At 38.9% G+C, this 27,109-nt stretch overlaps 2 protein-coding genes across 3 annotated transcripts in view; one reads left to right on the top strand and one right to left on the bottom strand.

The window, feature by feature from the left end:
- LOC126203062 (iron-sulfur clusters transporter ABCB7, mitochondrial) overlaps positions 1 to 8,370 on the bottom strand; it is a 77,341-nt gene extending 68,971 nt beyond the window's left edge. The window contains exons 1-2 of one of the 2 annotated variants that reach the window (XM_049937299.1): positions 8,163 to 8,370; positions 5,634 to 5,816 (exon numbers count right to left, since the gene is read on the bottom strand). In XM_049937299.1, coding sequence (XP_049793256.1) covers positions 5,634 to 5,816; positions 8,163 to 8,345 — 366 coding nt within the window. In that variant the 5' untranslated portion in view covers positions 8,346 to 8,370. The remainder of the gene's footprint in view (positions 1 to 5,633; positions 5,817 to 8,162) is intronic. The other variant, XM_049937300.1, reaches the window with a different exon arrangement.
- The window catches only part of LOC126203065 (39S ribosomal protein L44, mitochondrial), a 644,782-nt gene that overhangs the window by 339,542 nt on the left and 278,131 nt on the right, over positions 1 to 27,109 (top strand). The window lies entirely within an intron of this gene.

Raw genomic sequence — 27,109 nt, 5'->3', positions numbered from 1 at the left:
ATCTATTAAAAGGTAATAGTCTGCAGATTCAGAAAACGCAAAAAAGTAAAAATTGAACTTTTCATGATTTTGAGCCTTTCCGGAGCCCCTTAAGCCTCACTTAATAAACTGAAACTAAATCCATTAAATAAACGTGAGCTTAGTGGAGTTATTTTGCCTACTCATAATGTAAGAGAACTGGACAGGAAATGCTGGGGGGCTGCAGTCAGTCCGTAAACTCAAAGAGAGAGACACTCATGGTGGTGGAAGCTACCTTTCCCAGACGAACTGTACAACAACTATATAGGACACTAGAAACCAATTTCTCCTCTAACAATGTAAAAAAGAGAGCAGACACTTAGGTAGAAACTGTCGATATGCCTTTCCCACTTTAGTATTGTTAGTAACTCTCATGTGCATTACACGTAGTGTTAACACCCCTCCCCCCCAAGCGTATCTCTGTACCTCATCACCAGTGATCTTTGAGGAGAGTTGCAGGATGGTTGGTATAACTTCGTGAAACACATCTGTAGTTGCTTCTTGTGAAGTATGAAGAAGAGAAAGTGGAAACTTGCTCCCTTGCTTTTCAGTTTGCAGACCTAGAAAGAAGGTAAGTGCCTCCGGCGACCTACTTAGGTTCCCTCACGCATCTATCCTCCTCCACTTCCTTCCTCCCCCCCCCCCCAACTCCCCCACCCTCCAACCCATCACACCTGTAGAACACATGTCAATGCACCCCTTAATATGATGCTATGACACAAAGATGTTTTACACACATTTAATATTGGTTCATATCTCACTTAACAACAAACATTCATTTTATACCATTTAAATATCATTTTTTATAATCTGCAATTTTTCCATCTCCTGCAATGCAAAAATTATTGGTCCCAGAGCTAAAATGAATAGCCCCTATCTTGTCGAAAATATAATGTTGTTTAATTCCACAGTGGGAAAATTTTTTGAAAAACATCGCAGTTTTCAAATTCTTGAAGAAAAACAAAGTTTACTTTATGTGTCATCCCCCCACCCACCCACTCACTCCAATGGTCACACACCACTGGTCAGGATTTTTATTGCATTGTTCCTGGGACTCCTGCCTACCACTGTACAAAAATTTGTGACTACACATTTTTTTTTTTCCTAATCAACCTTCTTTACTGTTTGCTGACTGAGCTATTACAAGTTCATGCCACAAAAATAAAAGTTTTAAAAAGAAGACTGACTCAATCCAGTGAGTGATGGACGAAATTTTTGTTGAAACATGTCTTACTATAATGGAACCCTTCCATAAGAACATTGCTACCAAAAGTGACTCTAAAGTGGATATTGATAAGCTTGTCCGCAAGGCGTTCGATACAGTTCCCCACAGTCGTTTAATGAACAAAGTAAGAGCATATGGACTATCAGACCAATTGTGTGATTGGATTAAAGAGTTCCTTGATAATAGAACACAGCATGTCATTCTCAATGGAGAAAAGTCTTCCGAAGTAAGAGTGATTTCAGGTGTGCCGCAGGGGAGTGTCGTAGGACTGTTGCTATTCACAATATACATAAATGACCTTGTGGATGACATCGGAAGTTCACTGAGGCTTTTTGCGGATGATGCTGTGGTATATCGAGAGGTTGTAACAATGGAAAATTGTACTGAAATGCAGGAGGATCTGCAACGAATTGACGCATGGTGCAGGGAATGGCAATTGAATCTCAATGTAGACAAGTGTAATGTGCTGCGAATACATAGAAAGAAAGATCCCTTATCATTTAGTTACAATATAGCAGGTCAGCAACTGGAAGCAGTTAATTCCATAAATTATCTGGGAGTATGCTTTAGGAGTGATTTAAAATGGAATGATCATATAAAGTTGATCGTGGGTAAAGCAGATGCCAGACAGATTCATTGGAAGAATTCTAAGGAAATGCAATCCGAAAACAAAGGAAGTAGCTTACAGTACGCTTGTTCGCCCACTGCTTGAATACTGCTCAGCAGTGAGAGATCCGTACCAGATAGGGTTGATAGAACAGATAGAGAAGATCCAACGGAGAGCAGCGCACTTCGTTACACGATCATTTAGTAATCACGAAAGCGTTACGGAGATGATAGATAAACTCCAGTGGAAGACTCTGCGGGAGAGACGTTCAGTAGCTCGGTACGGGCTTTTGTTGAAGTTTCGAGAACATACCTTCACCGAGGAGTCAAGCAGTATATTGCTCCCTCCTCCGTATATCTCGCGAAGAGACCATGAGGATAAAATCAGAGAGATTAGAGCCCACACAGAGGCATACCGACAATCCTCCTTTCCACGAACAATAAGAGACTGGAATAGAAGGGAAACCGATAGAGGTACTCAAGGTACCCTCCGCCACACACCATCAGGTGGCTTGCGGAGTATGGATGTAGATGTAGACGTAAAATGGAAGTGGCATATCTCTAGGGAGCTTCATTCATATGAATTCTAAAACATTATTAATGGTATGTGCCAGCATGTGGAGTGGCCATAGGAACTGACAAGTTAATAAAAAATAACGTATGCAGACTGGCAAGAGGATGATACGAAAGCAAGCAGTAATACTGATGACAAGTGCACAATATACAAAAATTGAGGAACTATGTGAAAAACTACATGTATGATTTGTACATAGCAGTATGCAATGTTTAAACATGATTGAAACCTTTTTCGGGTCAAGCACAATGAAGCAGACGATATTAGTGCACGCACAGCTAAGCTGCAAAAGTTATTTGTAGATCAAAATGATTGAATAACAAAACAAAGGAAATATTGAATTTCATCTGGACTGATTAAGTATCTCAGGGACACAATACCATGAGAAAACCAGAGTCTGAAATTACTCATTCAAAAACTTTATGCCACTGAACTGAGTGAACATAATATGACAGAAGCACCTGTTTGTCATTTCTAATAGACAACAAAGGCGAAAAAAGTAACATTCATATGAAGATGTCAAAGAGTAAAGACAGCAAAAATTTCTGTGTAATAACTGTAAACAACTTGGCATTCAAAACCAACAGTTGGCTTTGAGTTGTGACATTATAGAAGTCATTCATTAACAAATGTCTCATCTTTAGAAGCAGTCAGAGATTAAACACGGTCTCCGATTGTCTTAGTAACAAGCATAAACACTGATTACAATTTACATGAGCTTTAGGATACATATACAAACATTTTCCTTTCAAAAATAAAATTCTTGCCCAGTGTATCTAATTTCTTCAAGGCACCAAGTCTCATTTTGTGTATTATAGATACATAACATGCTCCTTGGTTCTATTTCTTGTTTCATTATTTTGTTTTACTAGTTTCTGATTTTGCAAATTTCATCCTTCATTAATATTTAACAGTCGTATGTTGTTATGGAACGTCAGGAGTCAACTATTAAATTTTTACAAAAGTTACATGTTATTGGAGAACAATGCAGATGCCGTATATGTCATGTTAGTATGTGTTTGATGAAGGTTTTGTCTCGTTGGTCATCCAACTGCTACACGCAAAAGGTGTTGTAAAGACTGCTTGGGGGCAGTCAATCTGGCATAGTACCTGGTTGAGATCAAGACTCATTCTCTCTCTTACAGGGATGTCAACTTAACTATTTTTACTACAAGTCCTCTGCAAGATATGACATGCACAAAACAGGTGTTTGCGACAACATTAATAGGCTGACTATTTTCTTAGGGAGTTACGTTGTAAATTTATTAAATATAGAGGGCTGAATAGCAGGGGAGGAGGGGGGGGGGGGAGGAGGAAGAGAGGAGTGGAAGGCCCATGGGTTGACAGAGGAAAGTGATGAATCACCTTATGATACGAAAAAGGGTAGGAGAAAGCTAGATGAGATAGGTCTTTTTGTCTAGGTGCGGCTGTTATTTTGGATGTGCATGTATTTCATGTGGATGAAAATTGCACTAAGTAGGTTTTGGTTTCTCTTATATGAGAACATGTTGCAGAAGATCCTATGGTAATGTTAAATGGATTTGCTTCTTTATACAGGATTGGGCAGAAAGAGTTACAACCATCTTGTTGTGAATCACGACCTGGAATAAAAGAGTATGAGACTGGGGCATGTATGAACACTACTAGGGGATAGTTGGGGCTGTGAACTCTGTTGTAGGGAACGGAGAAAGGTGCTATCCTGTCCTGCAGACAATGTTTCTCAGGATTTCTGTATTATTCAGGGCTTCCTGAATTTAATCGGGAAATTTTAAGGGGGGGGGGGGGGGCTTTGTGTATGGCACTAATATTTTTTATTTAGTTTCTTTATTCTTCTGGTTTCTTAAATTGTGCTATTTTTATATTTTTCACAGTTTTTCTTTATCATTTGGTTTCATTTCATAGTTTCAGTGTTTCTTTGATGGCAAAATATGTGTGTGTGTGGTAAATTGTGTTCCTGTTTTGTTGAAGTCTTTTGTTGCCTAAGCTATTATTTATAAGTTTCGTGCTTCAAGGCATTAGTGTTAGTTATTTCTTTTAATATTGTAGTACATCTGTTTGAGTTGCTTACCTAGTATGTTATATTGCTGCTTTGTTTGAGTTGCTTACCTAGTATGTTATATTGCCACTAAAATTATATCAAGTGTAATTACTTTTGCACACTTTTTGGTTCTCTGCATTGGTACCAGCCTTTACAGTTAAGTCATATCGGACAAGTGATGTTTTCAATGTCAGTTACTGTTGGTTTACGGCCGATGTCAAGTCTTTTGCATTTTGGAGCACATATCGTGTATCTCTGGTAGCTTTCTATATTTTACTATCATCACGATTTTTCAATTGTTAGTTTAGATTTTAGCTTATCCTGACCCATGGTTGTCCTGTAAACTTCAATATTTATTATTAAGATTTTGTATGATTCTGTATTTGATGATTATATTTTCATGTCATGGCAACATGTAATGTTACTGGTTGCCATTTTTATATCATGTTTGTGTAGCATCTCAAAGGTTGATGTGACATCAATGGTTAAAGCTGATGTGTGTTACTTCAAACAGTGACTGAGCCAGATGGCATTGTGGTTAGCCCACTGTAATCACATTCTGGATAAAGGTGATTCAAATCCCCATCCACTCATCCATATGTAGGGTTTTCCAGATTTCCGTAAATCACTTAAGGCAAATTTCTGGATGGTTCCACTGAAAGTGCATGTCAGACTTCCTTTCCCGTCTCTCCTTGATCAGAGCTTGTGCTCGGTCCCCAATAATCTCTCTGTCGATGGAACTTTAAACACTAATTTTCCTTTAGTCAAATGCTCTGGTTTACCTCTGAATTGTAGCATAGCCCAAGGTCTAGCTTAGGTTGAAAGGCGACTGGTTGTAAGCTGGTGAAGTAGAATCTAATGTGTCAATCTGATTAATTACTGAGAAATTAAAAGTGGTATACTACACTGCTTCTGTTCATTATTTACAGTCCCCTTGGGTGAAATGAAAGATCATACAGAAATAGGCCAACTGAATTATAAGACAGCAGACTATAACAACTTGTGGGCTACTAACTAAGCAGATCTACATTTCATAAACAATTTTGTAAATTCATCACATTTTATACAAATATGAAACAGGTACCATATTACTGTAATGTTGAAAAATGATACCACTAATGTAACAATACACACAGGGTAACCTAATGAAATTTAAAATGGCTCAAGCTCACCTTTGGCCAGATGTATGCTCCCATAGCACTCAGCATTTCTACAGCAGTGATCTTCCGGCCACCTTTGACCAACTGCTCCCCCTCCCTTGCAAGAGACGCAGTACCAGGGTGGAAACATTGTCGAACAGGTGGTTTGTCTGCAGGAGATGGTATACCCGTTGTTGGCGGCCGTGCTGAAACGCACTGAAATACTTCGACCACTGTATACACAAATTGCAAAATACATCCTAACATTACACAAGTAGGTGGTGAGAGCACAAAATCTATCCTTTAAAATATTTTTTTTCTTAAATCTATTCTTTTGGTTTCCATTACATCATTCTGTTGAAAAACACCCTACAAAATTTTACTATAGCCTATAAAGAACACAGATTGTTATTGAGCCATCACTCTGCAACCCCCACATTCATGGCTGTAGTGAAAACCTTGTTAATATAACAGACTGATCTGTAGCATGGGCTGATGTCTACTTTTGCACCATCTTTAATGCACTTTGTTATGAATCTAAATCTGTGAAGTAAATTCAGAAAGATTGTATGACATAAACAAATATCCCAGGAATATTTTGGTGCACGTAGATATTTCACCCATAGACTATGAAAAATGCAAGAGGAATGGATTGCACTACATAACTGTCACCGAAGATTTCTTAACAGTGTTATAAATTTTCATACTGATTAGCTTACTAAACAAATTAACATTTTTGACGTAGACGAAATGGTCATATTCACTAATAATTATTTATATTAACTGCTGTATAACTCCAAAAGATTATTCTATAACTTCGCAACCTCTCTTCACTTCTCTTTATCACTATCAAAATAAATGTGCATTTGACTACAAACTAAAATATCAGATTAATTAAAACAAGGAATTACACTGTTACAGAGCTTTGGTTAAGAAATTGGAAGCATTTCCTAATTTTAACAGTCTGTCCTTCACCAAAATACTACCACAACATTGCACATTTACTTACATAAACCGTGTGTTTCCATTTCAGATTTGTGTGAAAGCAGCAAACAAAGCTGTCTTAGAACAATCATTTCACAAATAAATCTTGGCACATTTCACTTAAAGAAACTTCACACTTGTCCAAAACAGTCAAGTATTCTGAAACTAAGTCTTTTGCGACCTGAAAACTTGAAGTACACTGGTTGGTTTCTTTTCCAATCATCCTGCCTAATATAGTTTGATATTCCACACGTTTCATTGACACCAACTTTTTGCCAGTCATGCACAACATATACATTTCCTCTTTTGAGAATTCAGAAGAGTACACACTTTTATACCCCAATTTACTGGTTTCTGGTGACATCAAAATGTATATGGCAGATCTGGCATTAAATGATAAGCCTTCAGAACATAAAAATATGTTTTCCAATAATTTGTGAGAAAGTAGGTAATTATATTTTGCTCTAGAGCAACTGCATTCTATGCCTTTAGTTCTCTTTACAGCATCCACAAGGTCTTCAAATGTCAAATCAACAGAGTCATGAGGATTGCAAGGAATTATAAAACCATACTCTAAAAACAATTTCATGTTTGAATGGGGACCATAATTAATGAAAACCTGAGAATATTTTGAGTAGCATGATCTACTAATAATATCATAACTGTTCTGGCTCATTTCAATATCAACAACTGCATCATATGAATGATTAAATAGGTCCAAAAATGGTGCCAATGCCATACAATTTTTATCTTTAATTTTAATTGAAGGTTGGGATGTCGCCAAAGGGACCGGGTAAAATATACTGCGTGTGTTGACAACATACCAGGCCCACAGAAATGCTTCTACGGTAAAAACGGTTTCTATTCTGTCCAAAAATTTATTACTGCCACAATATGAACATGTCTTTCTCATAGAAACTAAATCACTAATTCTATGAAATGAATCCTTGACTTCTTGTTTTTGTGAGACTACTGCATCCAATAGGTGATTGTGTAACATCTTTATTTCATCATCTGCACAAAAAACTGGAGTTGAAAAACTTGGTGGTAAAGTATCTAGATATGGGAACCATTTAGAGTGATACCCCAAATGACGTTCCCAAAGAAGGAAGGTCGCTAAGACCTCGTGCGCAGAGAACATGGTATCAGTTCCATGAAACAAACAACCCACATCAGACAAATTCACTGTGTTTGTTGTCAACAGTATGTCACACGGAATGCTTATAATTTTGTCACCACTCTTTATATCAACCCCAGCCATAAGTCCTCTTCCTGTAATGTCGAAATCAGCCACTCTTAATTTACAATTTGGGTTCCATCCCTGGCTTCTAAGCCACTTGCCGAGGATCCTCAACTCTTGCTGATAGTCTATTCTTGAGCATCTACCGGCAATCTTTCTTCTTCGTCTGCTTCTGCGTGTCCGGCCCATCTTATAACTTCAAACTCACTGACACACCTCAAGACAGTTCTAAATCGAATAATGGACGTTTCAGTCTGTCATTAAGCAAAACGTTATACGGGCACATCGTTTGAAACGCGTACAAATTGATATACAACTTCTTTAATTTAGTAACTTACTCGTGCTGACGTAAGAGGGTTATATAGCAATGATGTTCCATTAAACACCAAAGTTTTCGGCTTCTTGTAAAGATTGGCATGTGAAATATTTCGACAGCATACACCGCGGGGACGACGATACGTTAATTTTAAGCATCCGAACCCAGAAACACCATAAACCCTCAACAGCACAGCCGCCGCCATACCCAAGGAACTCTTTAGAATTAGAAAGACAGATCACTATGCAAGTCTTGGTTTCCCGCAATCCATCTGTTCTCTTTGACTTTTTGAGCTGTTTACGAGCACTTCAGCCAATACGCAACGAAAAGCATGCGCAAAACACCTGTGTATTGAATCTGCGCAGACACATCGTAAGGTGCGGTCTGGACATCGTCACAAATTTGGCAAGTGAAAAGTTCTGAGCCAGATTTTTGTTCAGTCTATTGTTTCTCATCCCTGAAATCCATATGGTTGATAAGTACCAATACTCAAGTTTGTAGAAAGTTATGATCAAGAAATACAGAGACAGTGATAGAAATGCAGCAGTTTATAATTGTATAAGAAGTTACTGGTAGACTTCATAAAGAGAACTGGAAATCCCCAGATACTCAGATCCAAAGTAAAGAATACAGCAGGATCTAGCTCATTTCCCATTTCTATAACTGATTAGAGTATATGAAGTTCCAAAATCGACTAAAAAAGAAAGAAACACGTAATTTGTCGCAACTGATAAATTATAGAACTAAGGCTTTGTACTTCATGGACTATTGCTACACAACAGTCGCTCATGTGGTGAAAGTGTTCGTCTCAAACATGTGGCCCCTCGCATTATGTGAGGAATTAGCAGCATCAAAAGTGTTTACACCTCTCTGAATCCTTTCGCAAAAAATTTCGACACTCATCATTTTCGCCCTGTTACTTGTGAAGTAAATTAGTACATAAAACTACTGTCGCTTGAGGAGCAACTGTCTTGACAACTTAGACTGTTATTTCCGTCTGACACTTTATTAGCAATTATTTTTGCAAGATTTTTCTTACATATTATTTGTACATATCAATTTTGTAAGTTTTGACGCAGTCATCCAGTCATAGCTGGCGAACGACACAGACTTGGTAATAAATTTGGATCCCTTTCCTAGGTCGATAGATCAGTGGCATAACAGCAGATCGAAACAATGCGGCGTGGACGAACGAGATTGGTAATGCATGCACAGAAGTTTCAATATATTCTTGTAGAGATGCTTTAAGTGTTCCAGGTCTTGTGTTTGCATCTCTCTTCTGAAGAGCAGAATTAGAGAAAAGAGAAGTTGTCATACTCATCGGGAAATGGCACACATTCAAGGATATAGTAAATAAAAATTTTGCTTAGAGCAGCCTTTTTAGATTATTTTTTATCGGCCTTTCAGCATTTTACCACTCATTTGGCTCCGTCAGTTGAAGTTATACATGCACATGTATTTTTTAGTTAGATACATACAGTTTTTAACACATTTACAAACTGATGATTCTCATTACATAATTAACAATATGGTGTACCTCATTGAGTTAGTAACACTATCATTCAACTTAATTCCCACAGTAAAGTTCCCCACTAGGATAGCCACTTGCTCACAAACAGCCATTGATAATATCTTTATAGAAAAGTCCAATGAACAAAATTATATTACAAAACCAATAGTCAATGGCCTCTCAGACCATGACATGCAGTTCCTTCCGTTAAATGTTAATACTGAACAGGATATAAAATCTGTTAAATCTGAGCTCAAAACGGTAATCAGTAAGCCAAAAATTGATTATTTTAGGACACTCCTCAGAGACATTCACTGGACTGATGTTTACAGCGTTCATGGCATGAATGAAAAATATAACATTTTTGCTAATAAAGTGCTTACCTTATTCGAACACTGCTTTCCCCCAAAACTTACCAAGGTTAGAGCAAAGTCTACAAAGAAGCCATGGATTACTCGAGGAATAGGGGTATCTTGTAAAACAAAAAGAAAACTGTATCTGTCACTCCGAAACATTTCCAATGTTGATGCTATAGCACATTATAAGAAATACTGCAAAATATTAAAGACTGTAATACGGATGTCAAAGCAAATATATTACAAGGAAAAGATAGTCATATCAGATAACAAAATAAAGACAATATGGGATATAGTGAAGGAGGAGACCGGTAGAACCAGGCATGAAGAGGAACAAATAGCATTAAGAGTAAATGATACATTGGTGACAGATGTGTATAGTGTTGCAGAACTTTTTAACAAACATTTTATAACTGTTACTGACAAGATGGGGTTGTCAGGTTCGGTAGATGCTGCTATGGATTACCTTAGACCAGACATTTCAAGTAACTTCCTTAATATGAATTTGACCCTCACTACCCCAACAGAAATAATGTCCATCATAAAATCTTTAAAATCAAAAACATCTAGTGGGTATGATGAAATATCAACAAAGTTAATTAAAGAATGTGATTCTGAGCTAAGTAACATATTAAGCTATCTGTGTAACCAGTCGTTTATTAGTGGAATATTTCCTGAATGGCTGAAATATGCTGAAGTTAAGCCACTGTTTAAGAAGGGAGATAAAGAAATAGCATCAAATTTCCGTCCAATTTCACTGTTGCCAGCATTTTCAAAAATTTTCGAAAAAGTAATGTACAGTCGTCTTTATAACCATCTTATCTCAAATAACATACTGTCAAAGTCACAGTTTGGATTTCTAAAAGGTTCTGATATTGAGAAGGCTATCTACACTTACAGTGAAAATGTGCTTAATTCATTAGACAAAAAATTGCAGGCAACTGGTATATTTTGTGATCTGTCAAAGGCATTTGACTGTGTAAATCACAATATCCTTTTAAGTAAACTAGAATATTATAGTATAACAGGAAATGCTGCAAAATGGTTCAAATCTTATATCTCTGGCAGGAAACAAAGGGTGTTATTAGGAAAGAGACATGTATCAAGCTATCAGGCCTCATCCAACTGGGAACTAATTACATGTGGGGTCCCACAAGGTTCCATTTTGGGGCCCTTACTTTTTCTTGTGTATATCAATGACCTTTCATCAGTAACATTACCAGATGCCAAGTTTGTTTTGTTTGCCGATGATACAAACATTGCAATAAATAGCAAGTCAAATGTAGTCTTAGAAAGATCAGCCAATAAAATATTTGTGGACATTAATCACTGGTTCCTAGCCAATTCTTTGTCACTAAACTTTGAAAAAACACACTACATGCAGTTCAGAACTTGTAAGGGGTGTCCCAAGAGTATATGTCTAACATACGATGACAAGAAGATAGAAGAAGTGGACAGTGTTAAATTCTTGGGATTACAGCTTGATAATAAATTCAACTGGGAGGAGCACACCACAGAACTGCTGAAGCGTCTTAACAAATCTCTGTTTGCAATGCGAATTTTGTCAGACATAGGGGATATAAAAATGAAAAAGCTGGCATACTATGCTTACTTTCATTCCATAATGTCATATGAGATTATTTTTTGGGGTAATTCATCAAGCCAAGCTAAAGTTTTCCGGGCACAAAAACGTGCAGTGAGAGTTATATGTGGTGTGAACTCAAGAACATCCTGCAGAAGCCTGTTTAGGGAACTAGGGATACTAACTACTGCTTCCCAATATATTTATTCCTTAATGAAATTTGTCATTAAAAATATATCACTTTTTCAAACCAACAGCTCAATTCATGGAATCAATACTAGAAATAAGAATAATCTTCACAAGGATTTAAAGTCACTTAGTCTTGTACAAAAAGGTGTGCATTATTCAGGAACACACATTTTCAATAACTTGCCAGCAGCCATAAAAATCTTAACAACCAATGAAATTCAGTTTAAGAGAAGCCTAAAGGATTTATTGGTGGCCAACTCCTTCTACTCCATTGATGAATTTCTTAGTAAAACCAACTGATTTGTATATAAGTACAACATAACTTCTGCACAATTTCAGTGCAGTAATGTGTTCATTGAAATTTTGTGTGTGTGTGTGTTAGTATAATCTAACTTCTGCACCATTTCAGTGCAGTAATGTGTTCATTGTAAATAAGTATTACAGTAGTTGTATTACATGTTTATTACCTTAGAAATAAATAAAAAACTTTTTTATTTTAAATTCAGTGCATTAGTATTTGTAAAATTACTCTTAGTGTTCATTAAAAAATGACGATCATTCCACTTGGGACCTGTGGAATGGTACATTAGCTTATTTGTTTTAATTGTAAATATTTGTCATGTATTGTTGTTTTTCTGACATGTTCCACATCCTGGAGGACCTCCTCACTACGGATCAATTGGAATGAAAGTAAATCTAATCTAATCTAATTACATATCAATGCAATCTTCCAGATGATTCCAATAGGTACATAGGCAGTAGTTACAGAACAATTACTGCATTCTTGGAAAAGGTAGAAGGTGAAGACAATTGGCGGAATAGCTGCGAAAATTTTAAAAGCCGTGCTAATAGCAACAATTACCCCAATGGCAACAACCATAACAACAATAACCATGACAATAATGGTTCTCATCAGCATGATAATAATAACTCACACCACTACAACAATAACAGTCATAGTGTAAACAATAATAGAAATGGCACAGGCCACTATCAGACTGAGTAACACACCCGCAGTAACAATATTTGAAGATGAAATGGCAGTCGACAAGGAGATCGCAGAGCATAAGATCTGACGATGTACTACAGTTAGTGTTTATGGACCTATACGGCCCCCTGTCAAAGACCTCAGGTAATTTCGCCTACATATTAGTAGTGCTGGAAGCCTTTTCGAAGTTCATTAAGTTATATCCGATAAGAAAGGTAACAGCTAAAGTGGTTTGTAACAAACATGCAAACGATTGCTTTGTGCATATCGGCAAACCAAAATCAATTTTGTCCGATAACGGGACATAGTTTACTTCCAAAATGTTTACACATCTCTGTATCCTTCCGCAAATAATTTCATTACTCGTCGTTTTCGCCCTGTTACTTGTGAAGTAAATTAGTACATAAAACTACCGTCGCTTGAGGAGCAACTGTCTTGACAACTCAGACTGTTATTTCCGTCTGGAATGAAGGTATGAAAAACAATTGGGTTGAAGTGATACATACACACATATCGACCTATTGCCCCACCCGAAATCCGGAGGAACGATACATGCATGATTTGGGGCGACTTTGCTAAACGTATTGTCACAACAATGACAGGGCATGGGGCAAATACATAAACGATTTTGAAAAGATTATGAAACTAGAGGATTCATTCCGAAGGAAATCCTGTTAGACAACAAGTCTAAGAGCTTGGTGGGAAAGATAATTGATTTCCCTCTACGAGCTAGTATTAACATTGAGGTGAAGAAAGAACGTTTACACGAGCTAATGAAAAAGAAAGCCGAGGCACGAATACGGCGCTATGACGCGTAAGTGCGGTTTGCTAAATTTGCAATTAGCGACATCGTTCTCGGTAAAGTGAACGAAAAATCAACTGAGACTGATAATGAGATTTCAAAATATAAATTCATTTACAACGGACCATTCAAGATTGTCAGTATATCTCACACTAACGCTTACTGTTTAGCTTTTCCTAATTCTGGCAAGCTGTTAAGTGTATGTAACATTTCTAACTTGAAGTTGGGTCTATTAAGAACTAATTAATCTGAGAAAAATTCCAGTAAAAAACGTAATTATTATTGTAATTTTAAAAATTTATTCAAAATTTACTTCTTGGACCAGACAGTCGTCAACCAATTTGGAGAAATTATACTGAGAAATTTAGCTTACGAGGTAAATGTTCCGAAAGCAACTGAAATGAAAGAGAAACCCAAGCCATGCACAACGTGTATAAATGTACATTTGCAATTTTTTAAATAATTTTTTTAAGTATGTGTTGCAAAAATTCTTTTATACCATGTATTATGGAAGTGAATACCGCTGCATTCAGACAATGTATAAGTTTCAGGTGTGTGTATCCATGTGAATATGGACAGTGATGAGTTATCCACTGTGAATGAGGTATAAGGCCTCCTTGAGATTACTTGGGAGTGAGTTTTCAAAGAATGCAAGGCAGGTGGACGTTCTGGAATGCCACTGCACAAACAAAGAGATCAAGCATGCCACTGGGGCACATACAACAATGCCATGTCAGGACTGAGCCACTGCTGGCTCTTAGAACTCTGCGTCCTCCGTAAATACGCCTGTGGAAGGCAGCATCTTTCTTTTTAGCACAACCAGTGAAAAGCTTTGTTGTAAGCATTTAAGTTTTATCTGGACACTTTCTGGAAACACAAAAACTCTTGTAATGAGAAATGCAATCTGTTAATGCTTATGATATTTATGAAAAACTACATAAAGTAAACATTGTAACTATGATTTATTGTCATGTTTCTTATTCATTTGCCCATTCTTTGTATACCTTTAATTATGTTACTTACGTTTTCTTGTGCAGTACTGACATGAAATTTGCATTTCAAACGTAATGAATGTTTGAAAGATGTAATTTCGTTTTTTGAAATATGTTATGGTACACTATGATGATTTGAGCTATAATGACACAATGTTGTCATCATAATTATGTGCCCACACATAATTATGATAATTAATGAGAAGCTTAATGAGTGAATACACTTACACATATGTATTTTCTTTTGCACTTCTTCAGACACTCCCTGAATCTGTTCCCCTTCAGGAAAAAACTCATGAAATGGGGGACACATGTAACCTGAAAATGCAGATAACTTACCTTATGCAAGATCCAACATTTTTCCATGTTTAATGCCCGTTGATAACTTGTCCTGTACTTCTGATACTCAATATGTAAGCGTTATCACAGAAACTATAGTTAATATGTAATGAATGTAATAGTGTATTTATTTCTGATTGTATATAATTGATTGTAATTATAATATAAATATTGTAAATTTATGGGTAATAGCTAAGGGACTTTTATTTCAATGTATTTATAGCAAAGACAAAATGGCAGTAGCGGTGTCGTTGTTTATCATTGGGCATGGAGTGTCTCTGTCGCCCTGTGAGGAGAGAGGAAGCAGAGCAGTTTGAAAGAATGCAGAAGTGTTTGTTGGGTGCAGTTTATGGCGGGTCATGACCCATCGAACATAGGCCGGTGTAGGTGGAGCGTACACTATTAAGTTAAGTAGTGATTTTGACTTTGTACATATGTACTGTTTGTGTTTTCCTTTTCTTTTTCGTTTATAAATCTATAACTATGGTCTTCTTTTAATCATTGACAAAGGTCTTCTTAGGCACTTGTGGGTTTTATTGTTGTTCTTAAGAAGGTGTAGTTATCTACGCCGAAACCTGGGTTAACACTAGGTGCATTTTCGCAGACGAGGTGGGTTTTTAGTTTTTTAATATATTAACTAACGATTGCTGATGTGCTGCGATGCTGAAAGTTCTTAAATTGCTTGCCTTTTTCTAAATTTTGCATTATGTTACACTAAGGTTACTGAAAGTCATTTTTTACATAATGAAGTGTAAGTCATGTATTTAACCAGTAACTTCATTTAACATTATTTTGAAAATTTAGTATTTCAGAATATGTAATTGCAAATTCAGTGCTTATTGATTCATTTATTTTCTCATGAACTTTTGTGTTGTGGAAAAGCCTGACAATCATTTGTTGCAACGCCAGTGATTGTTTGCTTGAATTTCTTTGGCATTGCCTTTCTACTACTCTGGAGATTCTCTGTCCCAGTGGGCTGATGACTGTTTAATTAGCCCTTTTTTTAGCTAACCAGTAATTTTTTGTATTAGTAATATTTTTGTATAAAAATATTACATGATATCCTTTTTGCCCCTGCACTAAATTTCCACACATTTCAAAATTATCATCAGTATTTAGATTAAGTTTAGAACAGTTCAGAAGACCCCATTGTACACTTTCCTCCTGTTAACTGGTATTATTTTCCTTTGGTAACGAGAGCCTTACTCACTGTAAAATTTCATTAGGCCTATGTGTTCACAGTCAATTGTATCACAATCCAGTAGACCAATAGGAAAGGGGGGAGTTACAAGTTCCAAAGAGTTTCTGGAGTGGTACATTCTTAAAATGTAGCATATCAAGGAAGGAAGCTTTTCTATCTAATGTCAGCCCACAAATATTACAGAACCGCATTATTGTACAAATCTTCATTCTCCTCTGATTCGGGCATGGTATTTTGTCGCTGTAAAGCTTATCAATCTCCCATGAAACTTTTTAGAGCTCAGTGAGCAGCCAGACTGCAGGATTATTCCTGTCATAAGATTTTTAGCGGTTAAGACTTGAATCATAGGACGTTAAAATTTGGTACACCACTGGATATGGTACGTGTTTTTCTGTAAAGGTAGCATGTAAGGCTGTAGCGTCACCTTCACAGTGGGTCACAGGAGCGAGGAGGCATTCAAACTCAGCTTACAACATAAACAGGCATCACTCCCGATGATGAGCATTTTTACACTTTATTAGTTCGTTTTCCAAAATGACATATACCAGCTCCTTGGAAGCACAATGTATTAGATGCCTTGCTAATAACTTGTCTGAGGAAAAATAATTCAGGCACCTGAAACCAATTGCTTTATATGACAATGTGTTGACAGTTGATCCAAACATAATGATAATTGTGTTTCTCCTTATTTTCATCATGGGAGAATAAGAGCATGTTTACACGCAACTTACGCGCACCAACAAATTTTGAGAAATGGAGGGGGAAACCGACTATATGCTCATTCAACCCATCTGATTTACCTTCCTCCAGGCGATAAACATGAACCAATACAAGCCTGATCGAATTTATTTTAGACATTGATGCATGCCTTCTTATTAGCTACATCTTTAGGCATCCCTGTATACCTTGTCCCTCCATTTAGCATATCATAGCATAGCATTCAGCTAACTTCCATCTCGGAAAATTAGGCCAGTGGCTGCTCTCAAGAAGGATTCATGACACCTCTCAGTGATTGATGTGCTCCACATTCTCACGCCATTTTACCCCCCAAAGAAAATGAAGACTTGTCTCTGCAATGCGAGAGGCGACTTTTGGGGTGGAGGTGTGCAACTGTTCAATGCACAGCATCATATCGGATTTAATGTTGGGAAACCACAGATCGCTAACAACCTTCAGGAGCTCCGTTTCTATAACAGGAAGGCATGCTATTAGAAACTGAACAACACCCTCCTGCCGGATTCTCGGTTCTACTGAACGAGATTCGCTCCTCAAAAGTGTCTGCAATCACTGAATAGTCTAACTGCTGTATGGGATCACTGATCTGACGTCCTTCACTAAAAGGATGGGAGAGGGAACTCTTGGTAGCCACAGAATCATCGCTATTACTAATACTACTACAACTAGATGATGAAGCTGCTTGTGGAGAGATGTTGAGATGTATGTGCCATACCTCATGAGATCGGCAAGGAGAAGAAGGTGGAGGAGGAGGAGTAGGAGATGTTGTGATATCAGCCAAGTGCAAACAGCTTGGCTGCTGCTGCTGTCCTAACTCGCTTGCTGGAGAGAGGGTGACCCATGGATGCCAGAGTGAAGCTGGTGTGGGAGGTGGTGGGGGCGGCGGCCACGCTAGCGGCCACAGCGGTGGCTTCTCGCGTGCTGACAAGTGATGCCCTTGCCAGTGATACAAAGCAGGTTTGCCACTCCCAGCACCCGCGCCATAACGTATAGTATGGATGGTGGTACTGTAGAGAAAGAATAACAAATACAATCAGTGCAATGTTCCAGACATCGCCAGTTCCTACAAAGAAAGAAAAAACACTGCTTATTTGTAAGCAGAGTGAGTATGTAGTACCTACTTCGCTCTGACTCCTTGGCATCTCCCTCGGGTCATCCGACCTATCGTCATGTCAACGAAGGTTTCTCTCAATCTCCTCCACCCATGGTGGCATTTCGTCCTCACCTGAATTGGGAAAGAGCCATCTGCCCATCTCACTGATATAATCTAAAACAACATATTCAATTTTTAATAATAAAAATGTAGACACAGGAGAAAAATTACGAAAAAAAGTATTTTTCTGTTTTAGAATATGCACTTACAGGAGAACTACGGTGTCTCCTGCTTATCCCCAACACATAACCCTCCCTGTGCCACTTCTTCTACTTGGGAATCTTCTGCAACAACAAGGAATATACACCATACTACATTCATGATGAAATTATTGTCAAACAGCAACATATTACATACACACAGTACTACGAAGAAGAACTATATATATATATATATATATATATATATATATATATATATATATATCACTTACAATGCTGATGCTGCTGTTACTGTTAATAGTTTTCAGCAACTGGTTCACCAATTTTATGTTGGCCATATACTGAAACAATAAGACGACATGTGTTCAATACTACGAAATTCTTAGTGCAAAACGTATAGTTATTGATTTCGATTTTCGAAATCATGTACAACAGCAAAATCTCACTGGCTAACCACAAAATAACACCAGCATATTGTGTAAATGAAGAAAAATACATGTACTACTTATGATGCTGTTGCTGCTGCTGTTGTTGCTGATGCATCACAACATTCATTTCATCCACAATTTGCTGGAATTCCTGAAATTTAATTACTTCATCTGCTTTTGTCTCTCTATACACGTGGGGATAGACCATCACTCTTTGTGAAGTGATCATAGTCAGTAGTTATATCGATTGGGGGCACTGGGATCGCTAGGTAATTGTCCACAGGCCTGGGCACGTGGCTTCTGGACACTGTGAGATCCCAGCAAAGTGCAGTAGCACCATGCATTTACTCAGACTTGTTAGTGGATGTATGTTTTATAGTGTCTATTTGCAGCATACATGTTAGGCTGGTTCTTTTTGCGATATGTTATTCCCACCACCAATCTGTAGCACTGCAGTCAGAACGGGACATCATGTGTGATGTTTGTAGTAGCGGAAAGCTAGTGCTTCCTACAATATCTTACCTGTTGACTAATGGTTCCTGTCACCTGATGGTTTGTTCAATGATTAGCACTTCTGGTTGGCACACCTCTCTCCCAAATGTGTGCATGGTAATACTGCGAATGGCTGGTGGTATGGTGGCGAACAGTGGTCACAGGATCTGAGTGGGCATAGTGTGGCCTCTTGGATACCAGCATGTGATGCAGCCCAGTGGAGCAGTCGGCGTGCGGGCGCGTAATGTACCGGTTGGCACGTCTGCCCTGTGGTCAATACAAAGACGTCCTCAAAAGACTGTTAATGGAGTAATTATGTGTGGTGAGTTATGTTGACAGTATTCCTTGCATGATCAGAAAAAAGTGATTTATTTGATTATTTCTTTTCGATGCATTTTACAAGACCTCCACCTTCCCAAACAACACAGAATTATTTGAATTTCCTGTCATGAGATCATTCTTCTCCAGCACAGACTGAGTCATTTCTCGCCAATTTCTAGGTGGGGGAAGGGTGGCTGTGGGATTTACCTGAGGGTTAGGGGTTAATTAATTTATTGATTTAATTAATTAGTCAGTTAATTTGATATCAGAGGTGTGCTTGTATCAGTGAGGGGATTTCCCAGGAGAGTGGCAGAGGAGGACGAGGAGGAGGAGTGGGGGGTTTCTTGGAAGGACCGATTATCCAGAGGGGGTTATAAAGTAACTCCCAGGGGGTCATAAACCACTTAGCAGAACAATAGGTTAAGGGAATGGGGAGGGGACATAAAACAATCAAGCTTTCCCCTGATTATATGCAACCTGCACTAACAAAAAGCACGAGAACATAATTTGCCTCCCTATTCCTGCTATCAAATTCCCCATTACATCGACTCCATAATGTCCTTCAGGTTACCCATCACATACATAAAGCAGAAAAGTACCTTCAATTGATCCATGACACACTTTTCTGGTTACAGAGGCTGGACAAAGAGGCGTCATTCTGTTGGGTACCAGGACACGTGGACATTCAGGATAATGAAAAGGGGATGAAGCAGCTAAGAATAACTTCTTGGAAAATAAAATCTCTGAAGTTGCTGCCTCCATACATGCTTTTACATTGCTGCTGAGGTATAGCACCATGCGTCTATGGGAGAAGGAGTTGTTATGAACCCAGAACAACGAGCTGCAGTGGCTGAAAGCAACGACACAGCAGTAGCATTCCTCCTTCTGACCACTGTGATGAGATATAGTGCTCTTTATGCAGGTAGGGAGCTGTCCTATGACACATGGATCCCTCCTCCAGCACAAGAATCCTTCAGTAAGCAGAGCCTGTGGTGATCAGGTAATTGTACACAGATTGTGTTTTGTACCGAGCTGCGAAGGCTGAAGCCAACTTACCAGCTGACCTGCCCTTTATTTTAGGAGATGATGAATCGCATTTGGCCCATGTTTTAAGATCCTGTGTGATGTCCAGCCTGATCAATAGTTTCTTAAATAGAAGATTTTAATAGGTTTCCAGGTCGATTGCTTCTTCTATTACTTTACTACTGATCAACCAGGCGTAGTTCTGTGTTACATTATTTTAGATTTTGTGTAGTTACAGTTTGAGTATTTAAAACTGTGCTTGGCAGTGAAATTAACTGTAACCCAGAAGAGTTCTTATTCATTAACAATTATAGACACAGTCACAGCAGCATTATATTGTAAACAATGGCGACTTCATGGGGCAGAGCTTCACCACAGAGGGCCCTCCAGGAGTAATAGGAAGGAAAAGGGCTTTTTTTGTAAACAATAACATTGTTTCTATTATAAATATTTACAGCTGTTTTGAATTGCTGCGTCCTGCATGCAGCTAGCGGTTGTGTCTCTTGTGAGTGGGCATGCAGGCCATTGTTCACTATGGATGCACTTGTGCCTCCCACACTGGTTCATGATAGCCACTTCCCACCACATGTCACCCCTTAGCTGCACTATCAGCCCGTTGTACCATGCTCCTGCGGCTATCTTGCACACTGGCCCTTCTTACTGAGCCCTCACTATAACATTACTTATAACCTAAGTGTCCCAGTCAGGTAAAATCTGTCAGACCATCGATGCTGACTGTACCAAAGCATTTTAGGCTAACTATGAAATTAATTTGATTGCCTACAGATCACTATTGTATCTGAGAATTTTAGGCAGACACGCACAGCAATGGCCAGCGACATTTGTTATATTCTCCTAATGTCCCTCTCAAGTTAAGTCTGGGAGCCCAGTCAGAGAGATTGCAGCTGAGAACTTTAAGCACACACTCATGACAGGAGGCAGCAACATTCCTTACTTCCCTCAACGACCCTGCCAAGTTAAGTCTGTAAGACTGTCCTCATTGACTGCAAAAATGCAGAATTAATTGATGACCAAGCTCCCATTTGTACAATTGCTGACGTTGAATGCCTGTGTGCACTTGACCTCCACCTTCCACACCACCCTTGGTGACTACTATATAACACTGCGATTCGCAAGCGGATCCCCACCATTGCTCACTGGACTTTTAAGGTGAAGCGTTCTTGTAGTAGTGAAATCTCTGGAGAGGATAACATTGTAGCAGTCGTAGATACACTCATCTCAATCCTGCTGCTGACATTTCAAGTAAGTAGCGAAAATTCTGTGTGTGTTTTTCGCACGTCTGTGTGTATGTATGTGTGTGTGTGTGTGTGTGTGTGTGTGTGGTTTTGTATAGGCAGCTAACTCTAAATATAGATAAATGTAAATGAATGCAGATGAATAGGAGAAAGAATCCTGTAATGTTTGAATACTCCATTAGTAGTGTAGCGCTTGACATAGTCATGTCGATTAAATATTTGGGCGTAACATTGCAGAGCGATATGATGTGGGACAAGCATGTAATGGCAGTTGTGGGGAAGGTGGATAGTCGTCTTCGGTTCATTGGTAGAATTTTGGGAAAATGTGGTTCATCTCTAAAGGAGACCATGTAATCCCTGACACAGCACTCGTTAAAGCCTGTGCTATGGTAAGTGAGCCGGATTCACCTCATGGGAAAGAATTTTCGTAGAGATATCGACCACGTGTACCTGAATGGTGGCAAATCAGACTTACATCCACTCTGTAATAACAATGATCCGTCAAGTAAGTTCGAAAGGCAATTACAAGTCGGGATGGATCAAAAGCAACCCAGAAGATGCTACCAATTTTATAATAATACCGTCGCCAGCCTAATTAGGCAGTAACTGAGTTTCTTGCCTGTACAAGTTGGTATATATTCATGCAAACAACAAGTTGTGACACTGCATAATATAGTAGAATTTTAGAACCAGAAAATCTATTGAACTGATAGTTTCACGTTCTGTACTGATATGGAAAACCAAGAATACATGACACTACACTATAATGTATACTACAAAACTTCATACTGTCTACTAATCTGATTAAAATAGAGCATAGGTTACCCTAGAAATTGCACTTTCGTGCCACACACATAATGTCAGTTTTGATAAAGATAAAACAATGATAAATTCTGACTTTTATATTGACTTTAACTTTTGCTGGTCAAACCAATTTAGAACACTTCAGAATTCAAATGAATGGGGGGAGGGGGGGTACCCTGAGACTGTTATGGTCGCTGTATTTAAAAAAAATGATTACTGAATTTATTATGCATTCAAGATTTCCAGTATATAGGTTACTACTCTTTTCATCTTATTTACTGCTCATTTAAATGCCTTTAAATCTGTCTCGAAATAATAAACTTCATTCTACATAAATACTAAAGTTATCTTTCAACTTCGTTATACCTTCGTTATTCATTTACTGGTTCATTAACAAAACATTTCTTCAAACACCATTCTAATATAGTTAGTTCTACAAATAATTATTATTAACACAAATTTTAATTTCCATTTCGGGACACTCGGATTGCACAACATTTGGAAAGGACCCTGTCTAGATTAGTTGTGAGAGTAATTAAATGATGGAAAAGTTCTGGTAAAATATAGGTTATTATTGCACCAAACAAATACAGTTCACTCTCTGATCCACACGAATACAGTACTAAAAGTTTCAACCTTCTAGTATCGATGCAGCGGTTGGCGGGCGGCGAGATGGCGAGGCACAGAGCACACATACAACCACAGCTATGGCTCTTGATGTATCGGCACTTTAATTCTTCTCAGCATCGCAATACTTGTCCATTTAGTGCCTATGGAATTTTGCCATGCTGTGTGGGCGTTGGAACAGCATACCCGAAGCTCAGTGAAGCTATGTCTTCCAGGAGAGCCTCCTCGCTCCAGAAGGTGTTGCTCAAGCCAGTGCCAAACTCCAACAACTACTGTGCCCATTGTGCCGTGCAGTGCCCGTGCGCATTTTCCTGCGCTTGCCTGCCATCCACCTTTTACTGCTCCCTGACAGACCGGGTATTCATCCAATGTTTTGCATTCTACATATCCTAACACATTGCCTACATATGGACAAGACGCACAGTCACAATTTTAAAAATCTTAATACAGTTTCAACATGTGTTACATTTCAATTCTATTACAATATTACTTGACATTTGACATAAACATTAATATTCACATTGAAACTTGTTTACAGTTTTCTTAACACAATGGCATGAAACAAAACAAATTGAAATCAGAACATCAATTACACAAGTTTATCGAAAAATCAGATGGGAAGAATTACTTATGTGTACAATATTACAGAGTTGTTGTTGTTACAACCGCTTATAAAAACACTAGTACGACCTATTCTTGAGTACTGCTCGAGCGTTTGGGATCCCTATCAGGTCGGATTGAGGGAGGACATAGAAGCAATTCAGAGGCAGGCTGCTAGATTTGTTACTGGTAGGTTTGATCATCACGCGAGTGTTATGGAAATGCTTCAGGAACTCGGGTGGGAGTCTCTGGAGGAAAGGAGGCGTTCTTTTCGTGAATCGCTACTGAGGAAATGTAGAGAACCAGTATTTGAGGCTGACTGCAGTATAATTTTACTGCTGCCAACTTATATTTCGCGGAAAGAACACAAAGATAAGATAAGAGAGATTAGGGCTCGTACAGAGGCATATAGGCGGTCATTTTCCCTCGTTCTGTTTGGGAGTGGAACAGGGAGCGAAGATGCTAGTTGTGGTACGAGGTACCCTCCGCCACGCACCATATGCTGGATTGCGGAGTATGTATACAGATGTAGATGTAGGCATGATTTAACGATTTATGTTACACATGACTATGATGTATATACACAACTATCCCCACTTATGGACGCTGCTACTCTGCCCTTCTTAGTAAGGCAGATGCTGCCTCCAGAGGCATATAATGCTTATGTGAAATTTTTTTGCTAGGTCACATGTTTCAGCATGTGACCTATTGCCTAGTAGGAACAGAGTCCACCATGGACCATGATAACTTGTTCCATGCATGATGGCATTGATGCATATAAGGCGAATGGCGTCCTGTCGTATAGCCATCCATGCTGCATTCACCTTGTTCCAAAGTTCATTTGTGATGGTTGGTATTGGATCATAGCATTGCACCTGCTGCTTCACCATATCCCACACATTTTCGATTGGTGACAAATCTGCTGATATGGTGGGTCAGGGCAAAAGGCTGACATCCTGTGACATCAAGAAGGCATGTGTTTATGCATCATTAAGTGGTCATCTATTGTCTTGCTGAAAAATGGCACCTGGGCTGCTGTGCAGAAAGGGTATGGCTAAGGATCGCAGGATGTCATTCTTGTAGTTCATACTGGTCATGGTGTCCTTGACATGCATCAAGTGTGATTTGTGGTTGTACTCAATAGCACTCCACACCATAAGGACTTGAGTTGGCACTGTATGCCTTGTGTGAATGCAGTCACTGTGATGCCACTCCCACTGTCTGCAAAGAACCAAAATGTGGCCATAATTTTCAAACAAATAGGACAAGGATTCGTCCAAAAGCACTGTCTGATGCCGTTCCTGTCCCCAGTGACATACACCATTGCCGTCTTGCATGTTTCTGCACAGGTAGGTGGAGAAGTGCATAGCGTGCATGTAACCTAAGCTGTAATAAAAGACAATGGGCTGTCACACCTGATATTGTACAATGTGTTCCACTGTTGTGCCAGAGATAAGGAGGATGCAGACCTGTCCTGCAATACTTTTTGGATGAGGTGTCGATCTTCTCAGGGGATGGTCTGGGTGGTGCGACCTGACCCATCTCCCTGTGTTCTGCAGCCTTCCGTTAACCATTCTGCACATACCAGTTGCACTGCAAAAACACTTCATTCCACTTGAGCAGCAATTTCCTGTGTGGATGCACCACATTGTCTCACACCAATAATGTTATCTCTTTCAAACTCACTGATACGATTAGTGCATACATCTGCAAGGCATCCTGCAGATCTGCTCAAGTCACACTGATCCATTAGCTTCAGTTTATAGCGACAACAAGAGCCACAGGCACATTTTACTGGTAGGCCATGTGGCGCCACGAATCGATGTTGAACATGAATCAGCAGGCCAACATAGTTCAAACGCTAATCATTTCCGGAGAACATACTAATGTACAGGTCCTGTGTATATGAGCATTGCCGTCTTGCATGTTTCTAGTCGTTCAAGGTGTTCCGTTTTTTCTGAACATAAAAGAAAGAGAGAGAGAATAAGTTCGTAGTGTTTTTGCTTTGCGTTTTAGTATTTCGATTGCTATGGGTTTATTTATCGATTGTCATTTATTATTTTTAGTTCACTGTTGCCATTTGAGATTACATATAGTAATTTTTTCATTTGGAGATAATGAACAGAGCTGTGGACGCTAGGAATGCAGTGCCGAATGGAGAAATTGGAACAGTTCCGACGTATTCTTCTGTTTCAGTTCAATAGAGACACGGCAGGAGCAGAGGGTGCAAGAATATTTGTGCTGCATGTGGGGATAATGCCACTGGATTGAGCATGGCAAGAGAAATGGTTTTCTCATTTTAAGGAGAATCTTTTTGACATTGGGAAACGGCCTTGCCGTAGTGGATATACCGGTTTCCGTGAGATCACCAAAGTTAAGCGCTGTTGGGCGTGGCCGGCACTTGGATGGGTGACCATCCAGCCGCCATGCACTGTTGCCATTTTTCGGGGTGCACTCAGCCTCGTGATGCTAGTTGAGGAGCTACATGACTGAATAGTAGCAGCTTCGATCAAGAATACCATCATAACGACAGGGAGAGCGGTGTGCTGACCCCACGCCCCTCCTATCCGCATCCTCCTCTGAGGATGACACGGCGGTCGGATGGCCCGGTAGGCCACTATGGCCTGACGATGGAATGCATTTTTTTGACATTAGTGACCCACCAAATTCAGGAAGATCTTTGAAGTTTGATGAAGATCGTTTGACACATTAATCCACAATGATTCATATCATTGTACCCAAGAACTGACAAATGTGATGAACTGTGATCTTACCACCGACATGCGACATTTGCATATAGTGGGGAAGGTTTAAAAATCGAGTGAAAGGGTACCTCTTGCGCTAAACCAAAATGACAGAAATCAGTGGGTGGAAATATGTGCATCTCTCCTTGCTCATTGTCAAGTGGTTCATGGAAAGCACTGACCATATCCGTCCTCTATCGTTATGGTGATGAGAAATGATGTCTTTACGTTAACATAAGGAAACAAAGAAATTGTTGAGCCAAAACAAGCAAAAGCAGCAACGACCTATACAAATGTCACATGCGTTCACAAAAGATAATGTTATAAAAACTGGTGGAACAGCAATGGTGTGGTGTGCTATGAATTGCTTCTTCAATGTGTAGCTATTGTTGCTGATATATATCATAACTGAGACATCTTGCAGATGTGATCCAAGAATAACGACCAGGATGGCTGCATGTAGTGGTGCTACTCCATGATAATGTCTGTCTGCATTATGATGGACTGACAAAAAACACTATACAGGAGTTAGGATGGGAAGTCATTATTCACCCATATAGCCCAGCAGGCATACATATATATATATATATATCTGTTGTTATGGGGTGGCATTATGTGGATGTGGGGCGACATACGCCGTTGCTGGTCATGGAAGGCAATAGTGAA

The sequence above is a fragment of the Schistocerca nitens genome, chromosome 9 (genome assembly GCF_023898315.1).
Source record: "Schistocerca nitens isolate TAMUIC-IGC-003100 chromosome 9, iqSchNite1.1, whole genome shotgun sequence".
Lineage (NCBI taxonomy): Eukaryota > Metazoa > Arthropoda > Insecta > Orthoptera > Acrididae > Schistocerca > Schistocerca nitens.
The sequence above is the reverse complement of the archived record's forward strand: the minus strand, read 5'-3'. Positions and strand labels throughout refer to the sequence as shown.